The sequence below is a fragment of the Macaca thibetana genome, chromosome 20 (genome assembly GCF_024542745.1).
Source record: "Macaca thibetana thibetana isolate TM-01 chromosome 20, ASM2454274v1, whole genome shotgun sequence".
Classification (NCBI taxonomy): domain Eukaryota; kingdom Metazoa; phylum Chordata; class Mammalia; order Primates; family Cercopithecidae; genus Macaca; species Macaca thibetana.
In genome coordinates, this window is record NC_065597.1 from 49886566 (window position 1) to 49911226 (window position 24661).

A 24661-nucleotide genomic window follows, 5' to 3' on the forward strand; every position below is an offset into this window, starting at 1 on the left:
ACCCCAGAAGTAAATATGGTACCAGTTCAGGGCCTAAACGACCACCCTATGTTCAGTTTGGCCTTCCTGTCCTTTATAGCACTCATCCTGAAACTGTTGTCTCCTGTGATTATATCTAGGCAACAGCAGGTTGAATATTTGGGGGGAAGCAAGAGTAGGCTCCGAGCTCTGTGCTGACTGGGAAGAGCAGTTTGAGGTGGACCAAGAGCCCTCGCTGGACCGAAACCGGAGAGTGAGGGGTGGGAAAAGCCAGAAGCGGAAGCGGCTGAAGAAGGACCCTGGGAAGAAGATCAAGAGAAGAAAGAAAGGTTAAGTTGTGATCATTTACATTTACTGGGTCTTGTCTTTACATTTTGGCTTGGAGACATGCAACAGCCTCACTCCAGCCGGGCCTGAGCTCTGTCCTTCAACGCGAGTTTCCACCTTCCCTTGATGTGTGGCACTGACTCTCTGTGATGGTTGCTTTATTTCCACATCCATCTGGCAGACGAGAGAGCCTCGAGTGTCCCATATGCTTCCCTTTTAGAGCTTCTGACTTTAGGAACTCATTCAGTTCAAATGCCTAGTTTCATCTTAGCTGAAAAAATGTCAGCAACAGCCTCATCGCAACTAGCCCAAATCCTAATTTTGGGGGGGTTTACCTTTTAATATCTGTGTTTATGCTAATCAAGACAAAGTTCAAAGGCATGTTGCATTTTAATTTTTAAATTTTTATTTTTTTGCGTCAGTCTCACTCTGTCGCCCAGGCTAGAGTGCAGTGGTATGATCTTGGCCGACTGCAACCTCTGCCTCCTGGGCTCAAGCAGTTCTCCTGCCTCAGCTTCTTGAGTAGGTGGGATTACAGGCGTATGCCACCACACCCAGTTAATTTTGTATTTTTAGTAGAGACGAGGTTTTGCCATATTGGCCAGGCTGGTCTCAAACTCCTGACCTCAAGTGAGCCACCATGCTGGGCCCATTACATTTTTAAATTAGAGGGAAGCTGGGAGTCGTGTAAGCCTGCAGCACCTTCTGATTTGATGCACCCCTTGTATGGTGCCTTTTAGACTGCCATTTTGAGTTCTTCAGCCAGCCAGTATTTGTAGCAGAGGGGGTGATAAGGAGACCAGCGTCTAGTTTTTCGACCACTTTTGTATTTCCTAAGTGGTTCACGAGTTTTAACAGCAGCCACTGATGGCCGGTAGCTATTTCAGATAAAGACAGAATGTTTAAACAGGAACCTGTTTTTAGTGGTTTATTTGGCTGGCATTCATAACAAATAGCATTCCATCAGTTGAAATGGCCCCCTCAGTTTCGCCTCTCGTAGATATGTGTAGCACCAATTTGGCTCAAAAACCAGAATTTATCACACTGCAAAATGTGATGGTGTCTCTTCGAGTCCAAATTTCCTTGCCCCACTTTTCTTCTGCCTTAATTTGGAAGACACTCGCTCAACAGCCTTTTGAGATTGGCAGTGGCATATGGTGTCTGTCCTGTGAAGGTGCTATCAGTACCTCGCCTAGGCAGGAGACCTTGGCAACCCCATGGCTACGCTCTCAAGGTTCAGATCCTCCCTCTGCTGCTGACTCAGCTGACTCAGCTGTGTGACTTCAGCAAGTCACTGTATGTCTCTGTGTTCCTCAACAAAAAACAGTGATAACAATTGTATCCATTTCATAAGGTTGCTATAAAGTAGTATTCTAAGATAATACATTGAAAAAGCATAAACCAATGCTAGGCACACAGTGAATATTCCCTGATGGTAGATTGCTGCTTTGGTGGTGGTGGTGGTGCTGTTTAGTTATTAAGTACACAGATCTCACTGCTGATGTTAGTTATTTAGTAGCCACTACTCTGTGCTGGATGTTTTATATGCAGTCTCCTTCCACCCTCTCCATGGCCCTGGAGCAGAAGCCTTATTGTCCCCAGATGCACTAAAGTCTACACAACGCCCGTGCAGTCACAGAGCAAGGGAGTGTGGGGGCCCGGTGACTGCACAGTCCCTGGTCCTGCTCACTTGGTGGATACGCCCCGAGCACGCGCCATAGGCTTCTGTACAAGATGCCTTCAAAGGACTCTGTCACAGTGGGGGAGATTGGAAACTGGCAGATAACTAACTAGAGGCTGCATTGAGCCTTCCAACCTGTGCCTGTGAAATTTTATCAAGATAAATGATGAAAGGGGTTTAAAAAGAAATAAAATCTATCAAAAGGGTTGAGTCTTTTGCAGTTAGTTGTGTGACTTTAGACACAATGGGTAATAACCAATACCATTAGTCACATCTCACTGGCTGGGTAGGGACCCTGCCCCTCTGTAGAGTGACAGCTCCAAACCAGGTGTTAGAGGCCTCCTCCCTTCTCCCTCTGGTGTTTTTAGGAGAGTTCCCAGGAGAAAAAAGCAAAAGGCTGCGCTACCATGATGAAGCCGACCAGAGCGCCCTGCAGCGGATGACGCGGCTTCGCGTCACCTGGTCCATGCAGGAGGACGGGCTGCTCGTGCTGTGCCGCATTGCCAGCAATGTCCTCAACACCAAGGTACCAACCAGCTCAGCCCAGAGGTGGGCCTGCCCCTCTCTCGGAGCTCCTTCCTGTCTGAGCCTCCCGGGGACTCCCAGCCAGGGACCACTCCTCTCAGCTGCTCTGCTTGGCCCCTGGGAAAAACATTGCCCAGAATCCTACACGTTTTCTTTTTTAGAGAGGTGGAGCCTCACTTTTTCACCCAGTCTGGAGTGCAGTGGCACGATCACAGCTCACTGCATCCTCAACCTGGCCTTAAGTGATCCTCCCACCTCAGCCTCTCCTAGTCCTGGGACTACAGGCGCACCCCGCCATGCCCAGCTAATCCTACAAATTAATACCATTCTGTTTTTCTACATTTCTTTTTAGCTTTCAGTTGTATACATATAAATGTTTGCCTAGCTGCAGGCAAACTAGTTCAGAGCTGTTCTTTCTCTCTCCTCACCAGGAATCTAACCCTGTCCTGCTCCCTTCCTCCCACCTTCATTGCCTGAAAAGCTCCTATTTACCTTCCTATAACTGCCCATCATGTCTGGAACAATCTGCCAATTGCATGTCATTACCCTGCTCTTTCTCTGTTCTTGACCGGATACTTCTCACACTGTTTCTGTCACCTCTGGTACCTCTTGGCTCACTGGCGTGGCTGGTCCACAAGGCAGAAAGACCTCCTATTTGCATTCCAGGAAAAAGCTCTGCCAGGCCAGTCCAGGGCCCCTTCAGGCAGTAGTGCCACAAGGCAGCTTCAGAGGAGCCCAGGTGTGCCTCCGGGTCTCAGCCAGGCCAGGCAGGAGAAACCCAGCTGAGGCTCTGTGCCCAGATGCTTCTTGCCTGCAAACTATTAGATCCCTTGTCTTGACCGCTTATCCACTGTTCTCTCATCCCTCAGTCCTCTCCTGAATTCCAACCCAACCTCTTTTCCAAGGAAAAACCTGAAAGGTGACATGTTGTCATCCCTAATTTCTGTTCCCTGCATCTGCAATGGCTTTGTCATTGCAGAGCTGATGGGGGAGAGGGGCGTCCCTCCCTCTACTTCAGCCCTGGTACAGCTAGAGGAGGCAGGAGGGGCCTGCATAGGTCAGTGTTGGTGGACTCTCACCACTTACCGGAACTTATAGCCTTCTTGGGTCACCTCATCCTTGGGGAGGTAAGAAAATAACTGTCATCAAGCAGCTTTCTCATGTCGGCCTTGCCTTTCTGTGTTATTGACCAAGATGTTCTCCTAGGTCCGCTAATTTTGTACATTCTGCTTCTACTAACGTGGCATACAAGCACAACATACAGAACGTTTCTGAGCATACATGATGCATAATTAGGACACTAAGACCTCTAACTAAACACATTTTACATCCCCATGATTTCCTCTAATACAGCGCCCTTTCAGGCAGTTCCCCCTTGCTCCTCTGGGCACCTTTGTCACACATGGCACTTGTCAGAATACACTCTTTCCCGCTGGTCACTGAGGCCTCGTCCCGTGCTTGTCTGCCCAGAATCTCCCTCAGTGTCTGGCACATGGTGGGACCAGTATATATTGTGAGGTGATAGCTGTGGGGGTTCTCTGAGGAAGGAGGCTGCACAAAACACATTTTGTCCACTTTTTAATGGTAATTCCCCAGGACGTGGGCTCTGAGGATACTGACTTTTTGTCTTGGCCCTGTGTTTGATCCAGGTGAAGGGCCCATTTGTCACCTGGCAGGTGGTACGGGACATTTTGCATGCCACGTTCGAAGAGTCTTTGGATAAAACATCTCATTCCGTTGGACGAAGAGCTCGCTACATAGTCAAAAACCCACAGGCCTATCTCAACTATAAGTAAGCCTCATTGAAGCCTGATCATTCTTGGACGTGGTTACGTCAGCACTTCTCATTCATTCTTTACTCTTCCTTCATCCCGTTTGCTTAAGAGTCTGGCAGAAAGTGCGGCTGGAGCACACGAGGCGTCTGATGGGGTGGCCAAGTGTTGGAGTCTGTTGGGGAGATGGACTTGGTTTTTTGAGGGTGAGGGCCAAGCATGATTCTCGGTGCTTTCCCATGCAAGGTATTGCTTGGACCTTATAGTGGCCTTGAGAAGTAGGTGGTGTTAGCCTTTATTTGGATGAAGAAGCAGAGACTAGATAGGCTGACTCGCTGAATACCATGTGCCTAGCAGGTGGTGGAGGCAGAGGCGGAGGCTGGCTTTTCCTGCTGTTTTCGGCCCTCAGAGCAGCTCCTGAGAGCTCTGATCGGTGGCTCCCTCCAGCAGCAAGCTAGGCAGGACCTGGGATCATTGGACAGGATGCCCTCTACCATGTTCTTGGCAGAGCTGAGAACTGTCCTCCTGCCCCGCCCTTGTGTGTGTGACCTCAGGGAGTCCCCTCGCCTTACCAGGCTGTAAAGCGGAATGAGTCTCTACCTGGCAAGCTCTTTATGAAGGCAGCAGTGCTTGGCGGATGGGAGCCCAGCAAAGGCTGGTCGCCTTCTCCTGCATTTTCTTTTGAGCAAGTCAGGCTCTCCTTATATCATGGGGATGTGAAGGTTAGTGGAGTGGACACACCTCCTGCTTTGCAGTAGATTAGAGAACTTAAGAATAATAAACTGCAAAGCCTGTTTGGTGTTTTTAAATGTATGATACACTTTCACGTAGGTCAGCCCATATGGTCCTGGCCAAACCCCTGTGAGAGACACTTTGGGACTCAGTGTTCTCGGCTACCCATGAAGGACGGAAGTTCAGAGAAGCCAAGGTGTAAAGTGTGAACAGACCTGACTGAGGTCAGGTTTGGCTGACCCCAAATCCTTCGTTCTTAAAAGCTGCAGTCGCGCAACAGGCATATAAGTAACTCATGCTTCACGGTCAACCAAGGCCAGAAACGTGAGAATGGAGCTCTCTGAAGTTTCCAAATACGGCATCATTACAATTCCCCGACTCCAGCTTTGTCTCCTCTTCCTGCAGAGTGTGCCTGGCCGAGGTGTACCAGGATAAAGCGCTTGTTGGAGATTTCATGAATCGAAGAGGTGACTACGATGACCCAAAGGTAGGTCCTGTGTGGGTGTAGGGCTCGGCCTGCTTGGAGGTTGGGGCATCTAGACTTCGGTCAGCTCCTCTCGTCCCACAGTGCCCCTGCCAGCCTTAGGAACGTGGACTTTGTTTCCTGCTCACTTGAGAAATCACTGAGTCAGCTCTCTGGTGTTGGCCTTGACTTGATCTGGCTTCAAGCATCTGTTTTTAAAGATGATTAGAATCTGACAGGCCACTTTGAAGGGCTGCTGTGCCTTGGGCCTGTTTTGTTAAGAAAATAGAACATCTCTTCAGAAATTACAGGCTTCCTAGAAAGCTTGCAGACTGGGTGTGTGTTTTCTTTCTGAGTTTTCTGTCCTGAGGGGCCAGGGCGGTGGCTGACAAGGAGGGAAGCAGTCTGCTGACCCAAATTCCTGCCCTTTGCCTCAGAGGCTGCTCATCTTTCGTTTTTGTGCTAACCCTGGACTCTACAGTGTGTGTGGCAGGACTTGTGCCAAGTAAGGCCAGTGGACAAGGAGAGGCAGCCTTTTCCCCAAGGAAGCCACAGGCAAGTGGGACAGACAGAGAAGTACATGGTCATTGCAGGACAGTGCAGTCAGCTCCCGGAAGAGGAAGGCACAGGCCCGCAGAGGTCGGGGAGCAGGCTCAGCAATGCTTTTGGGTGGAAGTGACAGAAAAACCTAACCTAATGGTGTATACGGCTTCCTTTTTCCCAGATGCCAAGCAGTTGAGGGTAGTCCTGGTCTGGTGCAGGGGAGCAGAGATGTTATCAGGCTCCCAAGTTCCTGCCGCCACACTCCCCTCCAGGAGCAGGGGCCAGCTTTCCATCCTATGCCAGTGACCCCCTGGTTGCAAATGTTGACTATGAGAGCTCAAGTCCTCACAACAGAATCCCAGAACAGGAAGCAGGGGGGAGAGGGGCTGCAATAGACCCACATGGCCATTGCCTCAAGGGGCAGCCTTTCCTAGGAGCCCCTGGCAGACCTGGGCCACGCGACTGGGAAACAGTGGGACACAGCACAGGGGACCCAGGCTGCCATGAGTGGCTTAAACTGTCCTGGTGTATCCTAGGAGGCTGGGCATCCTTCCTCCCCACAGCAAATTGAGGCTGGCTAATCAGAAAGCATGGGGAAAAATGGAATAGGTGACCCACAGACACCCACAGTGTCTGCCAGCGGGCTTGGCAAAGGTGTCAGCACTGGGCGAGACTGGAAACCACTGGGGCAGCGACAGTAAGGGGAGAGGGAGTGCAGGGCTGGCAGGCACAGCAAACAGGATAGCAGCGAGATGCAGCAGGGACCACGTCCTGCACAGCCACCAGGCCAGGGAGGAGCGGGAGCATACCGTGTCGCGCATTGCACACCGGGTGACGTGACCAGCTTGCTCCTCAGATCTGGGTCTGGACTGAGACGATTGCAGTGCGCATATAGAGGAGGAAATTGATTTGGGGGCCACCCGTGGAGTGTGAGGCTGGGGCAGAGGAAGAAGGCTGACTACACAGGTGAACCAGGGAGCACCAGGCCTGGGAGGGAGGCTGTGAGGGAGCACTGTGTGGGGCATGTTTGAGTCTTCTTACCTGGGACTTGGGAGAGTGCCAGCGATGCAGGCGTGAGGCTGTCTGCAGGTTAGTTGGCACCAGGTGCCCCGGTTTCCTGAGCGTACTGATGAGGGTCTTTTGCCTCCTCTATAAACCAGGCTTCTCAGATGACAGGTGACAGATGACAGGTGCCCAGGGGAGGCACCTGGTTGGTGGCTCTCGGACTTAGCTGGTGCAGGAGTTTGTTACAAGATGTTCCTTGGTGCATCTTAGCAAAACCTCCCTTCAGGAAGAGTAAGGGCTTAACCTCTCATGCTCTCATGTTGAAAGGTTTGTGCCAACGAGTTTAAAGAATTTGTGGAGAAGCTTAAAGAAAAGTTCAGTTCAGCCCTAAGGAATTCTAACCTTGAAATCCCAGACACACTGCAGGAGCTGTTTGCCAGGTAAGTGGCTTCTGGGATGGTTCCATGTGGCCCTCGCAGGGCAAGAGGGAAAGGCCAGCCCTGTCTCCCTTATCAGCAGGTCCGGGAAGTGCCCAGCACCCGCCTGGCTGCGTTTGGCCTTGCAGTGGCCCTCCTGTCTCTCCTCTCATGGGTGACTTGAACGCAGAGTGGGACCTAGCACCCTGCCGGGCATTTATGTTCATTCTCCCATTGGTCCTTCAGGCTTCCTTGTTTGGTTGGTGTACTTTTTGCTAAGCTTGCTTACTTTACCTATGAGGAAATTCCTATGTAAGAAACATGCCCAAGGTCACAGTGCTTGTAAGCATCAGGGCCAGGATTTGAACATAGGAGGGTCTGGAACCACTCGACGTTTGGAAGAACATTCTTGGGTATGAGCACAGAACCCTGTACAATTTTTAAATCTGAAGTTCTGTGAACTAGGCCTGTTTCCTCAGCATCTTCCAAATGTAGATCCCTTTTCTCCACCATCCTCACCCAAGAAGTCCCTTGAGCCACTGTTTTTCTGAATTTCTCCTTGTAAAATGATGGCATCCATCAGTTCTGCCTGTGAACTGTACAACACCCTTGCTCTCAGCATTTCAGTTGAAGACCTCATTCCTTCATTCACTCAACAGATAACGTATGTTGCGCCCACTGTATTGCCATGCCTAAAGAGCAGTTTGTACTCGTTTTCAGAGTTGATCTCCTTTACCCACATTCCGAGTTTTGTTTTTGGTTTGCAGTAAACTGTTCCCCAGAATTCCCAAATGGCATGGTTTCAAGTCAGTCCAATGGCCTGTTTACTGATTTGTAATTTATATCTCCACATATTCTTAGTAAAGTTATGGGGCAACTTTTAATCATAAAAGAAGACAGAGATTTTTAAAGGAGAGTCCATGAACCATTTAGAGAGAAGAAAAAGTTGCAAGTGTAACAGTTTAATACTGATTGTGATCCTGAGCATTCTGGCAGGCAAGGCAAAATAGAAAACGGTTCCAAGCCAGGCGTGGGGGCTCACGCCCATAATCCCAGCACTTTGGGAGGTTGAGGCAGGCAGATCACCTGAGGTCAGCAGTTCGAGACCAGCCTGGCCAACATGGTAAGACCCCGTCTCTACTAAAAATACAAAAATTAGCCGGGTGTGGTGGGCACGCGCCTGTAATCCCAGCTACTTGGGAGGCTGAAGCAGGAGAATCACTTGAACCCAGGAAGCAAAGGTGGTTTTCACATTTTTCTGAAAAGTTTATTTTTCTTGGCACTAAATTATAAGAGGAATTTACTGTTGCAATCAAGATTAATTTTTCCATTGGTTTAGTAGAAAATGAAGAAATGTCCTACAAATGGCCAATTTGCCGTATTTTATAAAAAGACAGTTCTATGATTTATTCTTAAATTTACTTGCATGGTATAAATACAGTAAAATAATATTACATGAAACTCAAAAAAGAAATGGGGAAATAGTTTGTAATTCCAACATCTAATATGGCTACTCTTTGGGGATTTTCATATTTCTTTGTTTTAATTGATGAATAATAATTTTATATATTTTTGGGGTACAGTGTGATGTTTTGATATATGTGTCCATTGAGGAAAGACGAAATCAAGTTAACTAACATATCTGTCGCCTCACCAACTTCTTTTTTTGGCAATAAGAACCTTAAAAATCTATTATTTTAGTAATTTCAAAATATGTAATATGTCCTTAACTGTGGTCACCATGCAGTTTGAAATCATGAAAATTTATTCCTCTGGTCTAACTGTAACTTTATACCCTTCGCTCTACATCTTTCCTTTCTTCATTCCTTCCCTTCCACTTCCCAGCCTCTGGGGACCACCTTTTTCCTTTTTCTATGATAATAATTTTTTTAGATTACTTCTGGGACATTTTCTTCCTTGTGCTTTTTCTTTTTGGATTGTAACACACCCACAGTTTTAAATCCTGTTCCTTTTACAATTAACAGTGGATCTTTGCCAATTCACATTTTTCCTTGTTGCCACATAATTGTCAGTAGGTGAACACTGCACATTTTCTCAGCCCTCCTTCTACCAGGCAGAACAGGGTATATTCGCATTTTAATTTACATGTACAGCGCTCGACTTTTGGTGAGTTCAACATTTCTCCCACTCCCAACACTTTAACCAATAAATGGCCATCTTGAGTCAGCATCCGCTTGCTTAGTGAGGAGCTGCTTTGTTTCATTGACATGTTCTTATGTTTCTTTTGCAGGTACCGAGTTTTGGCAATTGGGGATGAAAAAGATCAAACCAGGAAGGAGGATGAACTTAACAGGTAGGTGCTGATATATAGAGTAGCTTTTCCTCAGCTACTTAACTTGGTGGCTGACAGCCTATTGCACTGGGGTAGTCTGGGGCCAAATCCGGCCCACTACCTGTTTATGTAAATAAAATTTTATTGGCACACAGCCATGCCCATTCTGTATGTTGTCTGTGCTGCTTTTATGCGAGAACATCAGAGGTGAGTACAGTTGACCTTGAACAACTTGGGGGTGAGGGGACGCCGACCCCCTGCACAGTCAAAAATCCACATAGAACTTTTTTTTTCTTTTGAGACGGAGTCTTGCTCTATTGCCCGGGCTGGAATGCAGTGGTTTGATTTCAGCTCACTGCAGCCTCTGCCTGTTCGATTCAGGCAATTCTCATTCCTCAGCCTCCCAAATAGCTGGGATTACAGGTGCCTGCCACCACACCCAGCTAATTTCTGTATTTTCAGTAGAGGCGGGGTTTTTCCGTTTTGGCCAGGCTGCTCTCGAACTCCTGGCCTCGAGGGATCTGCCCGCCTCAGCCTCTCAAAGTGCTGGGATTATAGGCGTAAGCCACCACTCCTGGCCCCACATGTAACTTTCGACTCCCTAAACCTAACCACTGATAGCCTACTGTTGACCAGAAACCTTATCAATACCAAACAGTTGATTAATATATATTTTGCATTTTATATGTATAATATACTGTACTCTTACAAGAAAATAAGCTAGAGAAAAGAAACTATTAACAAAAATAAGGGGCTGGGCACAGTGCCTCACGCCTGTAATCCCAGCACTTTGGGAGGGCACTGCGGGTGGATCACCTGAGGTCAAGAGTTCAAGACCAGCCTGGCCAACATGATGAAACCCCATCTCTACTAAAAAATACAAAAATTAGGTGGGCATGGCAGGCGCCTGTAATCCCAGCTGCTTGGGAGGCTGAGGCAGGAGAATCACTTGATCCCAGGAAACGGAGGTTGCAGTGAGCTGAGATCATGCCATTGCACTCGAGCCTGGGTGACACAAGCAAAACTCTGTCTCAAAAAATAAACAAAATTAGGAAGATAAAATCTGTTTACTATTCACTAAATGGAAGTAGATCATCTTAAAGGTCTTCATCCTTGTCGTCTTCATTTTGAGTAGTCTGAAGGGACATAGGAAGAGGAGGGGTTGGTCTTGCTGTTTCTAGGGTGGCAGAGGTGAAAGAAAATCCATGTGTAAGTGGATCTGCACAGTTCAGTCCACAGTGCAGAGGGGTCAGCTATAGTTGCAGCAGATTCCACAGAGCCCACCAAGACTAAAGCATGTATTAACTGGCCCTTTAGAGGAAAAGTTGCTGACTCCCTAGCCTTGACTATCACTGGCCAAGCCTTAACGTAGATTGAGGAAAGGATTTAAACTCTCAACCCATGAGCTTTCCAAGCAAAACTCAGTTCCAAAAGCTCAGGTTTTGTTTTTCCATCTTGGATAATCAATAGTCACTTTGATTTTAGCTCTGTAGAGAAGTACTAATTACATTTGTTAGTGGTCATGTAAACCCATTCTGGGTAGCTCACCCCCTGTCCACTAAATAGAAACTTTTCTCCTGCAAAAATGGACCTGTTAGTAAAGCCTAGAAACCATCATTTATTGTGTTTTCTTTTGTGAAGTTTTGGCATTTGTGTCCCTTTTGTGAGATTCAAGATTTTTTCCCTAAGAATTATATCTGCCTGAGCTGAGTGGTGCCTGTGGCCTTATGGTGCCCTGCCGCCCCCTCTCTTTCAGCGTGGATGACATCCACTTTCTGGTGCTCCAGAACCTGATCCAGAGCACATTGGCCCTCTCGGACAGTCAGATGAAGTCCTACCAGTCATTCCAGGTGGGTACCGGCTGCCTAGCTGCACAGCAGGGATGTGGACCCTTCCGAGGCCAGCCTCGTGAGGTGCTGGCCCCTGCCCTTCTCTGCTGTGGGCTCTCAGGGGCTGATTCCCCCAACATGCCGGCCCACACGTCCTTTCAACTTTATCTTTTTATCGTTGTTTTATTTGTATTTATTTGTGTTTATTATGTATGTTTATGGTATACAACTGAAGGATTTGATGTACGTATACATTGCAGAGTAATCGCCACAATCAAGCCAATTAGCACATACATCCCCCCACACAGTAGCTTTTCTCGTTGTGGTGAGCACGCTTGGCGCTCTCTCCTCCTGGTGCATTTCAAGTGTACAGCATCGATTGTCACCTGTCATTACCAAGCTGTGATCCTCCAGGGCTTAGCATCTCATAGAACTGAAGCTTCGCACCTCTTGGCCAGGTTCTCCTCATCTCTCTCTCTAGTTTTTAAAGCGTGGGGATGGGATCCAGTGACCTCCACCATCCCTCCCAGAGCTGAGGTTTTTAAGTCTTACGTTTAAGACAGAAAATGAAGCAGGGGAGGAAATGAGGCATGGCAAAGGACCTGAGAAAGTAATTGAGCTGTACGGCGTAGCTTTTCAAATCATCACTTTGGAATGCCAAGATATTCTGGTTGTGGGAGGTCACTGGATGGGAAAGCTGCCCTCCCATGGGCAGTGAGTCATCTGTCTCCCGAGGACATAAGTCCACCTGGCCACTCTGCTGCGGCTGAAGGAAGATGAGAGTGAGGAAGAGAAATCACATTGAACCCCCCGTGGAGCCCAGGAAGTCAGTGGTCTTACTACTCTTATACAAATGTGGGCACTTGAGGTTCAGAGAAGTTAAATCACACGCCCGAGACCACATAGCTCAGTCAGTCATCACCCAAGACCCCAACAGAGAGGTGCTGAGGGGCCCCAGCCAGTGCCACCCAGGGTCTCGTTCTCCCCCAAGTCATCACAAAAGGAAATTCTAAGGAGGACCCATTCATTTTGTATTTAATCACTAACCCTAAAAATCTGCTCCTGGCTTACATTAACAAGTTACCTGATTTGGAGTATGAGGGGAAAAAAGAATGAGGAAACAAAGGGACTTTCCTAGTCCCGCTGATGAATTCAGCTGGGTGAGGACCTGATCATCAGGGCGCCTCAGAGTCCACAGAGAGATCTCGTAGCATGTGGAGCCCAAGCCCTGTCCTCAGAGACTACAGTCAGGAGCAGTGGAGTGGGGCCCTGATAAGAGTGTGCCATCCCTCCCCCAGTCCCGAAGGGGCCCACGGGCCACCCTTGCAGAAACAGCAGTGTCGACCCTGCTGGGGCGCTGCACGTGCTTGTTACTTTGGCCACAGCAGGGCAGGGAGGACAGGGAAATGGAGCTGGTTCACGAAAATGCCAGGCTGGGCTTGAATGCCCTGCTTCAGAGCAGCACCCAGGCCCTAGTCTTTAACAGCCATGGCCAGGCCTCAGCACACCCAAGACTGAGTGTGCATTTGATTTCTCCTGTTTTCATCACCACCTGGAGGTTCTCTGTGCCTCCTGCAGGGACACGTAGGACCATCAATCCGAGACGTCCAAGAAATGTCTTCCATACCCTTGCCGTGCATCCCTTGAACCCCATGTTTTATTTCCTCGGGCCTGTTTTACACTTATGGTCAGGTGTACACATTTGGAGTGGAAGGCTAGCGTCTGTGCCATGCACCCCTCTGCCACCCCAGCATTTTGTAGATGAAAGCAAAACCCTGTCTGAACCTGAACTTGCAGAGAAAAGAATAAATAGTTATCAGGTGAAGTTCCAAATAAACAGTCCACAGACCGCATTTTATTGGTCTCACACTTGTTTAAAAGGAAAACACAATTATTTTTTTCAAAAAATGTTTTTTCGAACATTACACATAGGAGTCCAAATTTCCGACTTCTCGCTGTAGGGTGGGCCTTCCAGCTGTCCTGCTCATTAGTGGCTCAGAGCTGGAGGGGACTTTGGGGATCCTTCCCACTGTGTCCCACCTCCAAACAAGAAAGCCCAGCCCCAGTGGCAAAAGCTGGGCCCCCTGCCTTCCAGCCAGGCCTGTCCCCAATATTATCCCACTGCTTTTTCCTCCAGTTCCATCTCCAGGTGGCACCTGGGCTCTGATGTTTGGTACTGAAGGCCTAGTCACTCTGCCTCAACCCCCAGGGGCATGGAAAGTCACCTTAGAAAGACCACCGGCCTGCATGGCCTCTCTCCCTGAGCAGGAAACAGGACACTTCTTTAGTGACTTCTTCAGTGACTCCTGAGTGAGGACTAGAAGGCCAACAGCAAAGTCAGAGCCCCATAGGGGACCCCGCGAGGCTCCCCTCAAGGTTCCAGGAAGCCAGTGGAAGGCTGCAGGTGGGCTCACTGTGCCTGTGACAACCCAGCCTCTTAGAAATGTGAGTGGGTGGACCACAGCCCCCAACTCACCACACATGGCCTGAGCGCTCCTATCCTGTTGTGTGGGAATACACCCATTCGCTAGTTATATTCCAGTGGAACAGAAGATCAAAGGCACAGAAGGCTTGTCACAAGGAGTGAGATGCAGCTTCCTTCCAGTGCTGTAGGGAAGGATGATGGTGTAATGGCCACTCCCAGCTTCTCTCGTCCACTACATGGAGAGTGTTTCTCCATAAGGCCTGATGGTCTGCATGCCCAGGACTGGCGCACAGGTGCTGTTTGGGGAAGCAGAGTTGCACAGGCTTCAGGCAGACATGCTCCAGGGAATACCTGAGTGCTGCCTCAGAGCCCCAGCTGACCACTGCACTGGTCCCCGGTCGCCTTGTGTCCCTCCGCTGGAAGTAAGGTGCAGTGGTGAGGTTGCTCTTCTCTTCTCTGACCCACCCCTGCCTGACAGTGTGACCTGAGGATCACTTAAAGTCCGTGTGCCTCAGTCTTCTCTGTCACTCGAGGTCCTGGAGGCAGTGCCTAAAATCTTTAGACCATGATAGGGATTTTTCTCAGCCAGCACTTTTGAGGAGACAGTCCTGTAGGAGCTCTCTCAGAGGCTGGCAGATGCTGGATACTCAGGAACAGATCGTTGCTTGCCCTTTGCAGAAGCTTGGAGTAACAGAGACTCTGCTGACCGCACAGTCCTTTGAGGTGCTCATCCACTAGGTGGGGCCCAGGTCCACAAGACTTAGCAGGCTGAGCCATGAAGTCCCCATGGTGTGTTCAGCAGAGGCACTTCCTTCCGCCTAGGCACTGGGGTGGCAGCAGCAAGAGCTGAATCTAGGCCAGGCATGGTGGCTTACGCCTGTAATCCTAGCACTTTGGGAGGTTGAGGCACGATGATCACTTGAGGCCAGGAGTTAAAGACCAGCCTGGGTAACATGGCAAGAACCCCATCTCTACAAAAAATACAAAAATTAACCAGACAGTGCCTGTAGTCCTGCCTACCCAGGAGGCTGAAGCAGGAGGACCGCTTGAGCCAGGAGGTTGAGGCTGCAGTGAGCTATGTTGGTGCCACAGTACTCTAGCCTGGGCAACAGTGAGACCCTGGCTCAAAAAAAAAAAAAGGAGTTGAATCTGTGTTCTCCTGGGACTTCCAAACAATGAGTAAGCAGATGAGATCATTTCAGGTAGCTGCTATGGAGAAAATAAAACAGGATAATATAAGGCAGTTGACCGCAGAGGAGGAGAATGGAGAAGGATTTGTCATTTGAGGGGAAATATTTGGGCTGAGCCCTGAATGTTGAGGAGTCAGCCATGCAGAGATTTAGGGGAGCGGCAGGGCAAAGGTCCCAAGGTAGGATGCCTGGGTTTTTTCAAGAAATGTAAGAAGGTCCAGGAGGCTGGTGCAGTGAGCAAAGGGTGGTGTTGGGGGAGGTGAGGCCAGAGTGGCGGGTGGGCGGCCAGGGTCCCACTCATCAGGCTCCTTGTCGTGAAGGCCTGGTTGTGGTCACATCTGCAGAGGGAAGTCCTCGGGGGCTTTGAGGCAGGGCAGGAATGTGTGGTCTGATGTAGGCATCAAAGGATTACTTTGGCTGCTATGGAGAATGGTCAGGGGTTGGGGGAAGGTGACGTGGGGAAGGAGGGAGACCAGTCAGCTGGGGACGGTGGTGAGAAAGAGCAGTGGCATGATTAGATGGGCCAGTGCAGGTGGCATGAACCCAGTGCATTGGAAGGTAGAGCCCACCTGACGTGCTGATGGCTGGGTGGGAGGCCAGGGGACAGAGTGGTAGACCAGATGACTCTGTGTTGATTCCGTCTGTCTGCATCGAAAGAAGTCGGCTTGGGAGTGAATAGCCCCCGTCTCATCAGTTCCCTGCCCTTTGTGGTCTCTGGAAGTGTGATGTGATGGTCCGAGAATTGGGATTGCCGACTTCCTCAGCACCCCTCCCCCGCATACACACACTCACACACACACTGACACACACGCCAGCCTGGGCCTCCCACCATCGGTCACTTCCTCTATAAAGCATCAGCCACAGCCTCTGCCTCTACATACCCCAGCCTTTTCCCTGGCCAGCTGGAGAACCCTACTCACCCTTGCCTCACTGTGTTGCAGACTTTTCGCCTCTATCGGGAGTACAAGGACCACGTTCTCGTGAAGGCCTTCATGGAGTGCCAGAAGAGGAGCTTGGTCAACCGGCGCCGGGTCAACCACACGCTGGGCCCCAAGAAGAACCGGGCCCTGCCCTTCGTGCCAATGTCCTACCAGCTATCCCAGACCTACTACAGGTGAGTACCTGTCAGGAGCCCTGGGTACTCCAAGGTTGAGCCACATAAAGAGGAGCAAAGGAAGCATCGTGGCCATGAAAGCATGTAGGAGCCGGGGCCCCTCGCAGCCTCATGTGCAACACGCAGGCTCTGGGGTTTCCTGCAGCCCCTCTCCTCCTACCTGGTGTGGGGATCAAGTGAGTGCTAGCAGCATCTTTGTGTTGGTGGTGGTGCCATTTTGCAGGTGGTTTGTTTCCATTTCTCCCATCAGATGGAGTGAAATCGGTTTTGAATTTAATAATTGGCCCAGCTGGAAGTTCACCCTCCAGTTCCAGCATAGCCTCAGTCCCTCTTCCGCGTAGCCCTGAGACCCAGGAAGTCTCCTGGGCCCATTCGCAGCACCAGCAGCCGGTGCGGGGTTGGGGTGCAGAGGTGCATTCAGACAGGCATCCTCCTGGGGCTCCTTCCTGAAACGCAGTGTGGCTTCATGCCGCAGAGGGCATTGTACCACCAGCCTCCTGACCACATGCAGAGTCCCTGAGAACATTCCCAAGGCGCCACCTTGGCAGCTTCCTCTTCACACCGTTCTCCTTGCCCACCCTCAGGTCTGCACAGGGCTGCAGTCAGATCCTCAGAGACAGCACCATGAATCTTCTTTCAGTTCTTTGATACCATCCCTTGCCCGTGATGGCAGACACTTCCTCCTCCCCAAACCCTCACCCCGAATGACCCTCAGGCCTCTGGGAAGTAGGTGTGGCAGCAGAAGATACATGTCCAAGTCCAACAAGGCCATTTGTCGCGGACACACTGCTCTGACCGCATGTCCCCATCTGAACCGAGGGCAGTGGTCAGCAGACAAGGAAGGCCTTTTGGGTCCCTCCCTCTGACCCTGGTAGCAGGGTCGTGGAATGTTGCTCTCTGGACAGAGCCGGGGAAGTGACTCACCAGGCGCTGCATGGAGACAGCTTGGGCACACGTGTGAGACCAGGGCTGGCTTTGTGCAGGGACTATTATTACAGAAAGCATGCTCACCATCCCTAGTTCAGCAGCTGTGTACAGTGAGTGCCTGTGAGGTGAGCCTGCCAGCGCCCTCCTGGAGCGCCAGGTGAGGCCACATTGAATTAGACGAGGAGACGGTACTCTGCGTGGAAGGTACTCAGGCTGGCGGGGAAGAGAGACACAAACACCGCTAGGTGGGAACACAGCGCCTTCATTTGGGATGGGACGGAGAGCTTTAGGGGAGAAGTGGGGCGTTTTGCTTAGTTCTCATCATAATGATTTGACGTGCTCATAGCCTGTCCAAATGATGGCTTCCCACGGCCGACCCTCAGTCAGGCCCTTCCTTTTTGTCTGTGTAGGATTTTTACGTGGCGATTTCCAAGCACCATCTGCACGGAGTCATTCCAGTTTTTGGACAGAATGCGGGCTGCCGGCAAGTTGGACCAGCCTGATCGTTTCTCTTTCAAAGACCAGGATAATAATGAGCCCACAAATGACATGGTGGCCTTTTCACTGGACGGCCCTGGAGGAAATTGTGTGGCCGTCCTGACCCTCTTCTCTCTGGGCCTTATTTCCGTGGATGTCAGGATCCCGGAGCAGATCATCGTGGTAGATAGCTCAATGGTGGAGAATGAGGTCATCAAAAGGTAAGAGCCCGGCGTCCGCAGCATCAGGTCTGGCCACGTGCTAGGCATTGGCCAGACACAGACCGGCAGGGGTTGGTAGTGCCTTCTGGGAGCTTGCAGGATGGGCGTTGCAGATGAGTGACTGGGGATTATAGGCCAGTGTCCAAGGCGTCCTCTGCTGACGCCTCCCAGGTGTTATGGGAATCGGCCAAAGAGAAGGATGCAGCACAGCGGGGCGGGGGGCGCAGGGAAGAGAAGGGAGGACTGGTCCTGAGGGCCGTGCACCAGAACTGGGGATTCCTGGGGAAGTGGGTGTTTTCTGGACTGAGAGACGGGCAAGAGGAACAGTCCCCACAGAGACGCAGATATGTGACAAGGGGTGAGCGCGTTGCACGGGAAGGTGGGAAAGGGGATGGATCTGGGGCAGCCGTCCACACCAGCCTTGGTAATGAAGCACAGCCAGCTGCTGGGGCCACTGCTGAGGCCCGGCCACAAAGGCCTTTCGAGGGAGGGGAGAGGCTACAGTAGTAGCTGGCTGGCCTGTGCTTGGGTATCCAGGTCGCAATTTTCTTCTAGCTTGGGGAAGGATGGCAGCCTGGAGGATGACGAGGATGAAGAGGATGACTTGGACGAAGGCATAGGGGGCAAGCGCCGGAGCATGGAGGTGAAACCTGCGCAGGCCTCCCACACTAACTACCTGCTGATGAGGGGCTACTACTCCCCCGGCATTGTCAGCACCCGCAACCTCAATCCCAATGACAGCATAGTGGTCAACTCCTGCCAGATGAAGTTCCAGCTCCGCTGCAGCCCTGTGCCCGCCCGGCTCAGGCCCGCTGGTGAGTGCTCCCGCTGGTGCTGAGGGGGGGCCCGGCCTTGCCCGGCTCAGGCCCGCTGGTGAGTGCTCCCGCTGGTGCTGGGGGAGGGCCCGGCCTTGCCTGGCTCAGGCCCGCTGATGAGTGCTCCTGCTGGTGCTGAGGGGGGGCCCGGCCTTGCCCGGCTCAGGCCCGCTGGTGAGTGCTCCCGCTGGTGCTGGGGGAGGGCCCGGCCTTGCCTGGCTCAGGCCCGCTGATGAGTGCTCCTGCTGGTGCTGAGGGGGGGCCCGGCCTTGCCCGGCTCAGGCCCGCTGGTGAGTGCTCCCGCTGGTGCTGGGGGAGGGCCCAGCCTTGCCATCATCCAGGAGGACCCTGAGGCCTGGCCTGAGACCTAGACCTTCAGGCTCCCCAGGCCAGGCGTGCAGCCACAGGACACACAGAAAAACACACTCCATCCTTGCAGCCGACTCAAGGGACACCTTCCCCAGGTGCCGGTGCCGTGCCCACACCTTTGTGGGAGAGCTCCCCACACCACCGCTGTCTTTTAGTCACAGCTGTGCCGCAGGCACCAGCAGTCACCCAGGCGGGCTCACAAGGAAGAGCAGAGCACCCCTGCCTCCCCACCCCGCCCACTCTCCCCGGGGGGCCACGGGGCTCTAGTCTCCTGGTGCTTAGTAAAGTGTGCGCTCTTAGGAACCTTTTAGGTATTATCTTTTGACCCGTTGCTGGGAAAGATGAGTATTCCACTCACATTCATGATCTCCTGCCTCCTTTACTTCCAATTTTGACACTATTTTAGTTCTATTGATGACCTTTGAAACTTTACTTTTTATTTTTATTTATTTATTTGAAATGATTGAGACGGGGACTCACTATGTTGCCCGGGCTGGTCCCTAACTCCTGGCCTTAAGTGATCTTCCCGCCTCCGCCTCCCAGAGTGATGGGATTACAGATGGGAGCCACCACACCAAGCCTATTTTTTAGAGACAGGGTCTTGCTCTGTTGCTTAGGCTGGAGTACAGCGGCACAATGATAGCTCACGGTCATCTCTAGCTCCTGGGCTCAGGTCATCCTCCTGCCTCAGTCTCCTAAGTAGCTTGGACTATAGGCATGTGCCACCACAGCCAGCTACTTTTTAAATTTTTTGTAGAGACAGGGCCTTGCTCTGTTGCCCAGGCTGGTCTCAGGCCTCAAGGGATCCTCCCGCCATGGCCTCCCAAAGGGGTGGGACAACAGGCGTGAGCTACCATACCAGACCTAGTTTATGTAATATTCTAAGTCCTTTGTTGCCATTTCAACGATGTTCTCAGCGTCTTTACCAGGAGTAGATTCTATGTCAAGAAACTCAAGAAACCACCTTCTTTGCTCGTCTATAAGAAGCAAGTCCTCATCTGTTCAAGTTTGATCCTGAGATTGCAGCAATTCCATCCCATCTTCAGACTCTGCCTCTAGTTCTCTTGTTTTTTCCACTGCATCTGCAGTTACTTCCTCTGCTGAAGACTTGAACCCCTCAAAGTCATCCATGAGGGTGGGAATCAACTTTTTCCAAACTCCTGTTGATGTTGGTATTTTGACCACCTCCCATGAATCACAAATGTTCTTAATGGCATCTAGAATGGTGACTCCTTTCCAGAAGATTTTCAGTTTACTTTGTCCAGATCCATCAGAGGAATCACTATAGTAGCCATAGCCTTACGAAATGAATTTCTTTCTTTTTTGAGACAGAGTTTCACTCTTGTCACCTGGACTGGAGTGCAGTGGTATGATCTCAGTTCACTGCAACCTCTACCTCCCAGGTTCAAGTGATTCTCCTATCTCAGCTTCCCGAGTAGCTGGAATTACAGGCACCCACCACCACACCCGGCTAATTTTTGTATTTTTAGTAGAGACGGTGTTTTACCATGTTGGGCAGGCTGGTCTTGAACTCCTGCCCTCAGGTGATCCACCCACCTTAGTCTCCCAAAGTGCTGGGATTACAGGCATGAGCCACTGTGTCCAGCCATCAAATGTATTTCTTAAATAATGAGACTTGAAAGTGAAATAACTCCTTGATCGATGGGGTACAGAATGGATGTTGTGTTAGCAGGCATGAAAACAACATTCATCTCCTTGAACATCTCCATCAGAGCTCATGCATGACCAGGGGCATCATTAATCAGCATACCATTTTGAAAGCAATCTTTTTTGTCTGAGCAGTAGGTCTCTACAGTGGGCTTAAAATATTTAGTAAGCCACATTGTAAACAGACGTGCTGTCATCCAGCTTTGTGGTTCTGTTTATAGAGCACAGGCAGAATAGATTTAGCATAATTCTCTTCCCTCAGAATTTGGGGATGGGAAATGGGCACTGGCTTCAACTTAAAGTCACCAGCTACATTACTTCCTATCGAGAGTGGGCTGTCGTTTGAAGCCTTGAAACCAGGCCTTGCCTTTTCCTTTGTAGCCACGAAAGTCCTAGATGGCATCTTCAATATAAAGCTGTTTTGTGTACATTGAAAATCTGTTTAGTGTATCCACCTTCATCGCTGATCTCAGCTAGCTAGAGCTTCTGGAGAACTTGCTGCAGCTTCTCCAGCAGCACTTGGTGCTTCACCTTGCACTTTTATGTTACGGAGACGGCTTCTTTCCTTAAACTACATGAACCAACCTCTGCTAGCTTCCAGCTTTTCTTCTGCATCTTCCTCACCTCTCTCAGCCCTCACAGAATTAAAGAGAGTTAGGGCCTTGCGCTGGATTAGGCTTTGGCTTAAGGGAAGGTTGTGACTGGTTTCATCTATCCAGACCGCTGAAACTTTCTCCATATCAGCAACAAGGCTGTTTTGCTTTATTATTGTTCGTGTGTTCCCTGGAGTAACGCTTTTCATTTCCTTCAAGAACTTTTCCTTTGCCCTCACAACTTTGACTAACTTCGGCACAAGAGGCCCAGCTTTCGGCTGTCCTGGCTGTCACCATGCTTTCCTCGCAAAGCCTGATATTTTCTAGCTTTTGATGTAAAGTGAGAGATGTCCAACTCTCCCTTTCACTTGAACACAGAGGGGCCATTGTAAGGTTATTAACTGGCCTGACGTCAATTTTTTTTTTTTTTTGAGATGGAGTCTCGCTCTGTCGCCCAGGCTGGAGTGCAGTGGCCGGATCTCAGCTCACTGCAAGCTCCACCTCCCAGGTTCACGCCATTCTCCTGCCTCCGCCTCCCAAGTAGCTGGGACTACAGGCGCCTGCCACCGCGCCCAGCTAATTTTTTGTATTTTTTAGTAGAGATGGGGTTTCGCCATGTTAGCCAGGATGGTCTCGATCTCCTGACCTCGTGATCCGCCCACCTCAGCCTCCCAAAGTGCTGGGATTACAGGCGTGTAATCCTGGAGGCGTAAGCCTCCGCGCCCAGCCAACCTGACTTCGATATTGTTGTGTCTCAGGAATAGGGAGTCCCAGGAGAGGGAGGAAAGTGGGGAATGGCTGGTCCCTGGAGTTGTCAGAACACACATGACATTTATCAATTAAGTTTGCTGTCGTATGTGGGCGTGGTTTGTGGCGCCCCTAAACAGTGACAATAGTAAGGACAAAGGTCACTGATCACAGGCCACTGTCACAGATATGATAATCATGAAAAAGATGAAATATGAGAATTCCCAAGCATGACAGACACAAATCGAGCACACGGTGTTGAGAAAGTGGTGCCTGTAGACTCTCTTGGCGCAGACTTGCCACAAGCCTTCAGTATGTAAAAAACCCAAAAAACAATATCCGTGAAGCACAATAAAGTGAGGTGCGTTGTTGAAGTTGATGGTATTCACTCTATGTTTCATAACCACAGTTAGAATTCTGTACTTTGTCTGGAGTTTGGACTGGGCAAAAATGTAGTGATAACCTATTGATTATGGCCTTAGCAGAGACATATTCCATAGGAAGTGACAGAAGCCAGCTCTGGCTAGTGTAGGCAAAAGTGGGGTGTGTAGAAGGGGCCTGGAGTATCTCACAGGGTCTAAGGAACAGTGGGCACTTGAGCAGCAGGAAGGGATGGGACCAGGCCAGCCCTGGTCAGGGACTCCCCCTCAGAGCACTGGGCTTTACAGTTTTCGAACCCCAGTCCTCAGCCTCTGTGCCCTTCACTTTACGTCTTGAGCAGGAGAATCATAGTGGCCAGGAGAAATCCAGTCAGCTGTAGTCAGAGGCTCAGGGTCGCGGATCAGGAGCCTGACTGCCAGGGGCCCAGCCTGTCCGCCCAGCAGGTGACCCCTGTGGCTGTCGGGGAAGCAGTGAGTTGGTGCTGGAGCATGCCTTTCCTGAGTGTGGCCTGTGCATTGGGCAGGGGAGGGGGGCCTCTGTCGGGCTGCCTCTGATCTTCCTCCGTGTCCCCACAGCTGCTCCTCTGGAAGAGCTAACAGCGGGAACCTCCTGCCTCCCTGACACGTTCACCAAGCTGATAAAGCCCCAGGAAAACACCTGCAGCTTGGAGGAGTTTGTCCTCCAGCTGGAGCTGTCTGGGTATAGTCCCGAAGACCTGACTGCTGCCTTGGAGATCCTGGAAGTCATTATAGCCACGGGTTGTTTTGGGATTGACAAGGAGGAGCTGCGCAGACGGTTCTCGGCCTTGGAGAAGGCAGGTGGTGGGCGCACCAGGACATTCGCAGATTGCGTCCAGGTGAGCTGTGCCTTAGGTTAGCCGGATACCACTGAAGCGGAAATTGCAGCTCCCAAGGCAGGTGCACACTGAGGATGGGCTTGATTTGGGGCATAGCATGCTTCGTTCTTTTTAAACGTTGAATTAGTCATTAACATTTGAAAACTGGGGCATTTCACATCCACTTTGAGGGTGCAGTTGTGAATCCACAACTGCACCACAGCTGACGTGGTTCACGAGTGGCCAGAGAGGAAGAGAGGCTGCTCCAGGGCACAGGGCTAGCAAGGGCAGCCCCAGGGTTAGGAGCCAGGCCCGCCTCGCGAGCCTGGGCTGCTCAGGGCACTCAACCCGCCAGGGACGAGAGGTCACCAGCGTGGAGGATCCTGGGCTCCCCACAGACCCCTGTGTCTCCTGCCTCCCCAGGCCCTCCTGGAGCAGCACCAGGTGCTGGAGGTCGGCGGCAACACCGCGCGCCTGGTAGCCATGGGCTCTGCCTGGCCCTGGCTCCTGCACTCAGTGCGGCTGAAAGACAGAGAGGACGTTGACATTCAGAGAGAAGACCCCCCGGCCAGACCCCTGGAGGGGTCTTCCAGCGAGGACAGCCCCCTCGAGGGGCAAGCACCTCCTTCTCACAGCCCCCGGGGCACCAAGAGGCGTGCCAGCTGGGCCAGTGAGAATGGGGAGACCGACACTGAGAGCACCCAGATGACCCCTGCCAAGAGGCCGGTACTCCAGGACTCAAACTTGGCCCCCAGCCTTGGGCCCAGAGCTGAAGACGGGGCAGAAGCCCAGGCCCCATCTTCACCCCCAGCTCTTGAAGACACCGCTGCAGCAGGGGCAGCACGGGAAGACCAAGAGGGTGTCGGAGAGTTCAGTTCCCCAGGCCAAGAGCAGCTGAGTGGCCAGGCGCAGCCTCCAGAGGGCTCTGAAGACCCCAGAGGTACCGTGCGCCTTGTCCCCCACCCCACCTCACCGCACCCGCGCTTTCCCTCCCCTCCGCCCTGATGGGCCCCACGCCTTCCTCCGGGATAGGGGAGCTGCCACTGACACAAAAGGGGCTTGACTTCAGCTTCTCGGAGCCTGAGCCCCAACGGGGGAGGATGCTGCCTGTAAATGCATTTCCCGGGGAGCGCGGGCCTCCCACACCCCCAGGCAGCGCTGTGAGTTCTGGAGCGGGAGCTCAGGCGGTGGGGCCAGCGTGTGTGCTGCAGCGGCCGCTGTGGGGCAGTGACGGCATGGAGGTCTCGCCTTGCTCGGGTGGCAGCACGCCCTTTCCTGTCCTGCACGTCTGCCATCAGCAGCAGCCTTCTCATGTGGCTTCTCTGGGCGTTTTT

At 51.3% G+C, this 24661-nt stretch overlaps 2 protein-coding genes across 2 annotated transcripts in view; both read left to right on the top strand.

Moving 5' to 3' along the window:
• Positions 1–24661, top strand: part of NSMCE1 (NSE1 homolog, SMC5-SMC6 complex component) — a 369302-nt gene that overhangs the window by 103580 nt on the left and 241061 nt on the right. The window lies entirely within an intron of this gene.
• GTF3C1 (general transcription factor IIIC subunit 1) overlaps positions 1–24661 on the top strand; it is an 86567-nt gene that overhangs the window by 58582 nt on the left and 3324 nt on the right. Inside the window, exons 23-34 of the mRNA XM_050773877.1 lie at positions 120–308; positions 2356–2513; positions 4162–4304; positions 5422–5503; positions 7355–7467; positions 9695–9757; positions 11493–11586; positions 16122–16294; positions 17632–17919; positions 18475–18734; positions 23068–23348; positions 23751–24267. Of these exons, the coding sequence (XP_050629834.1) occupies positions 120–308; positions 2356–2513; positions 4162–4304; positions 5422–5503; positions 7355–7467; positions 9695–9757; positions 11493–11586; positions 16122–16294; positions 17632–17919; positions 18475–18734; positions 23068–23348; positions 23751–24267 (2361 nt within the window). The remainder of the gene's footprint in view (positions 1–119; positions 309–2355; positions 2514–4161; positions 4305–5421; positions 5504–7354; positions 7468–9694; positions 9758–11492; positions 11587–16121; positions 16295–17631; positions 17920–18474; positions 18735–23067; positions 23349–23750; positions 24268–24661) is intronic.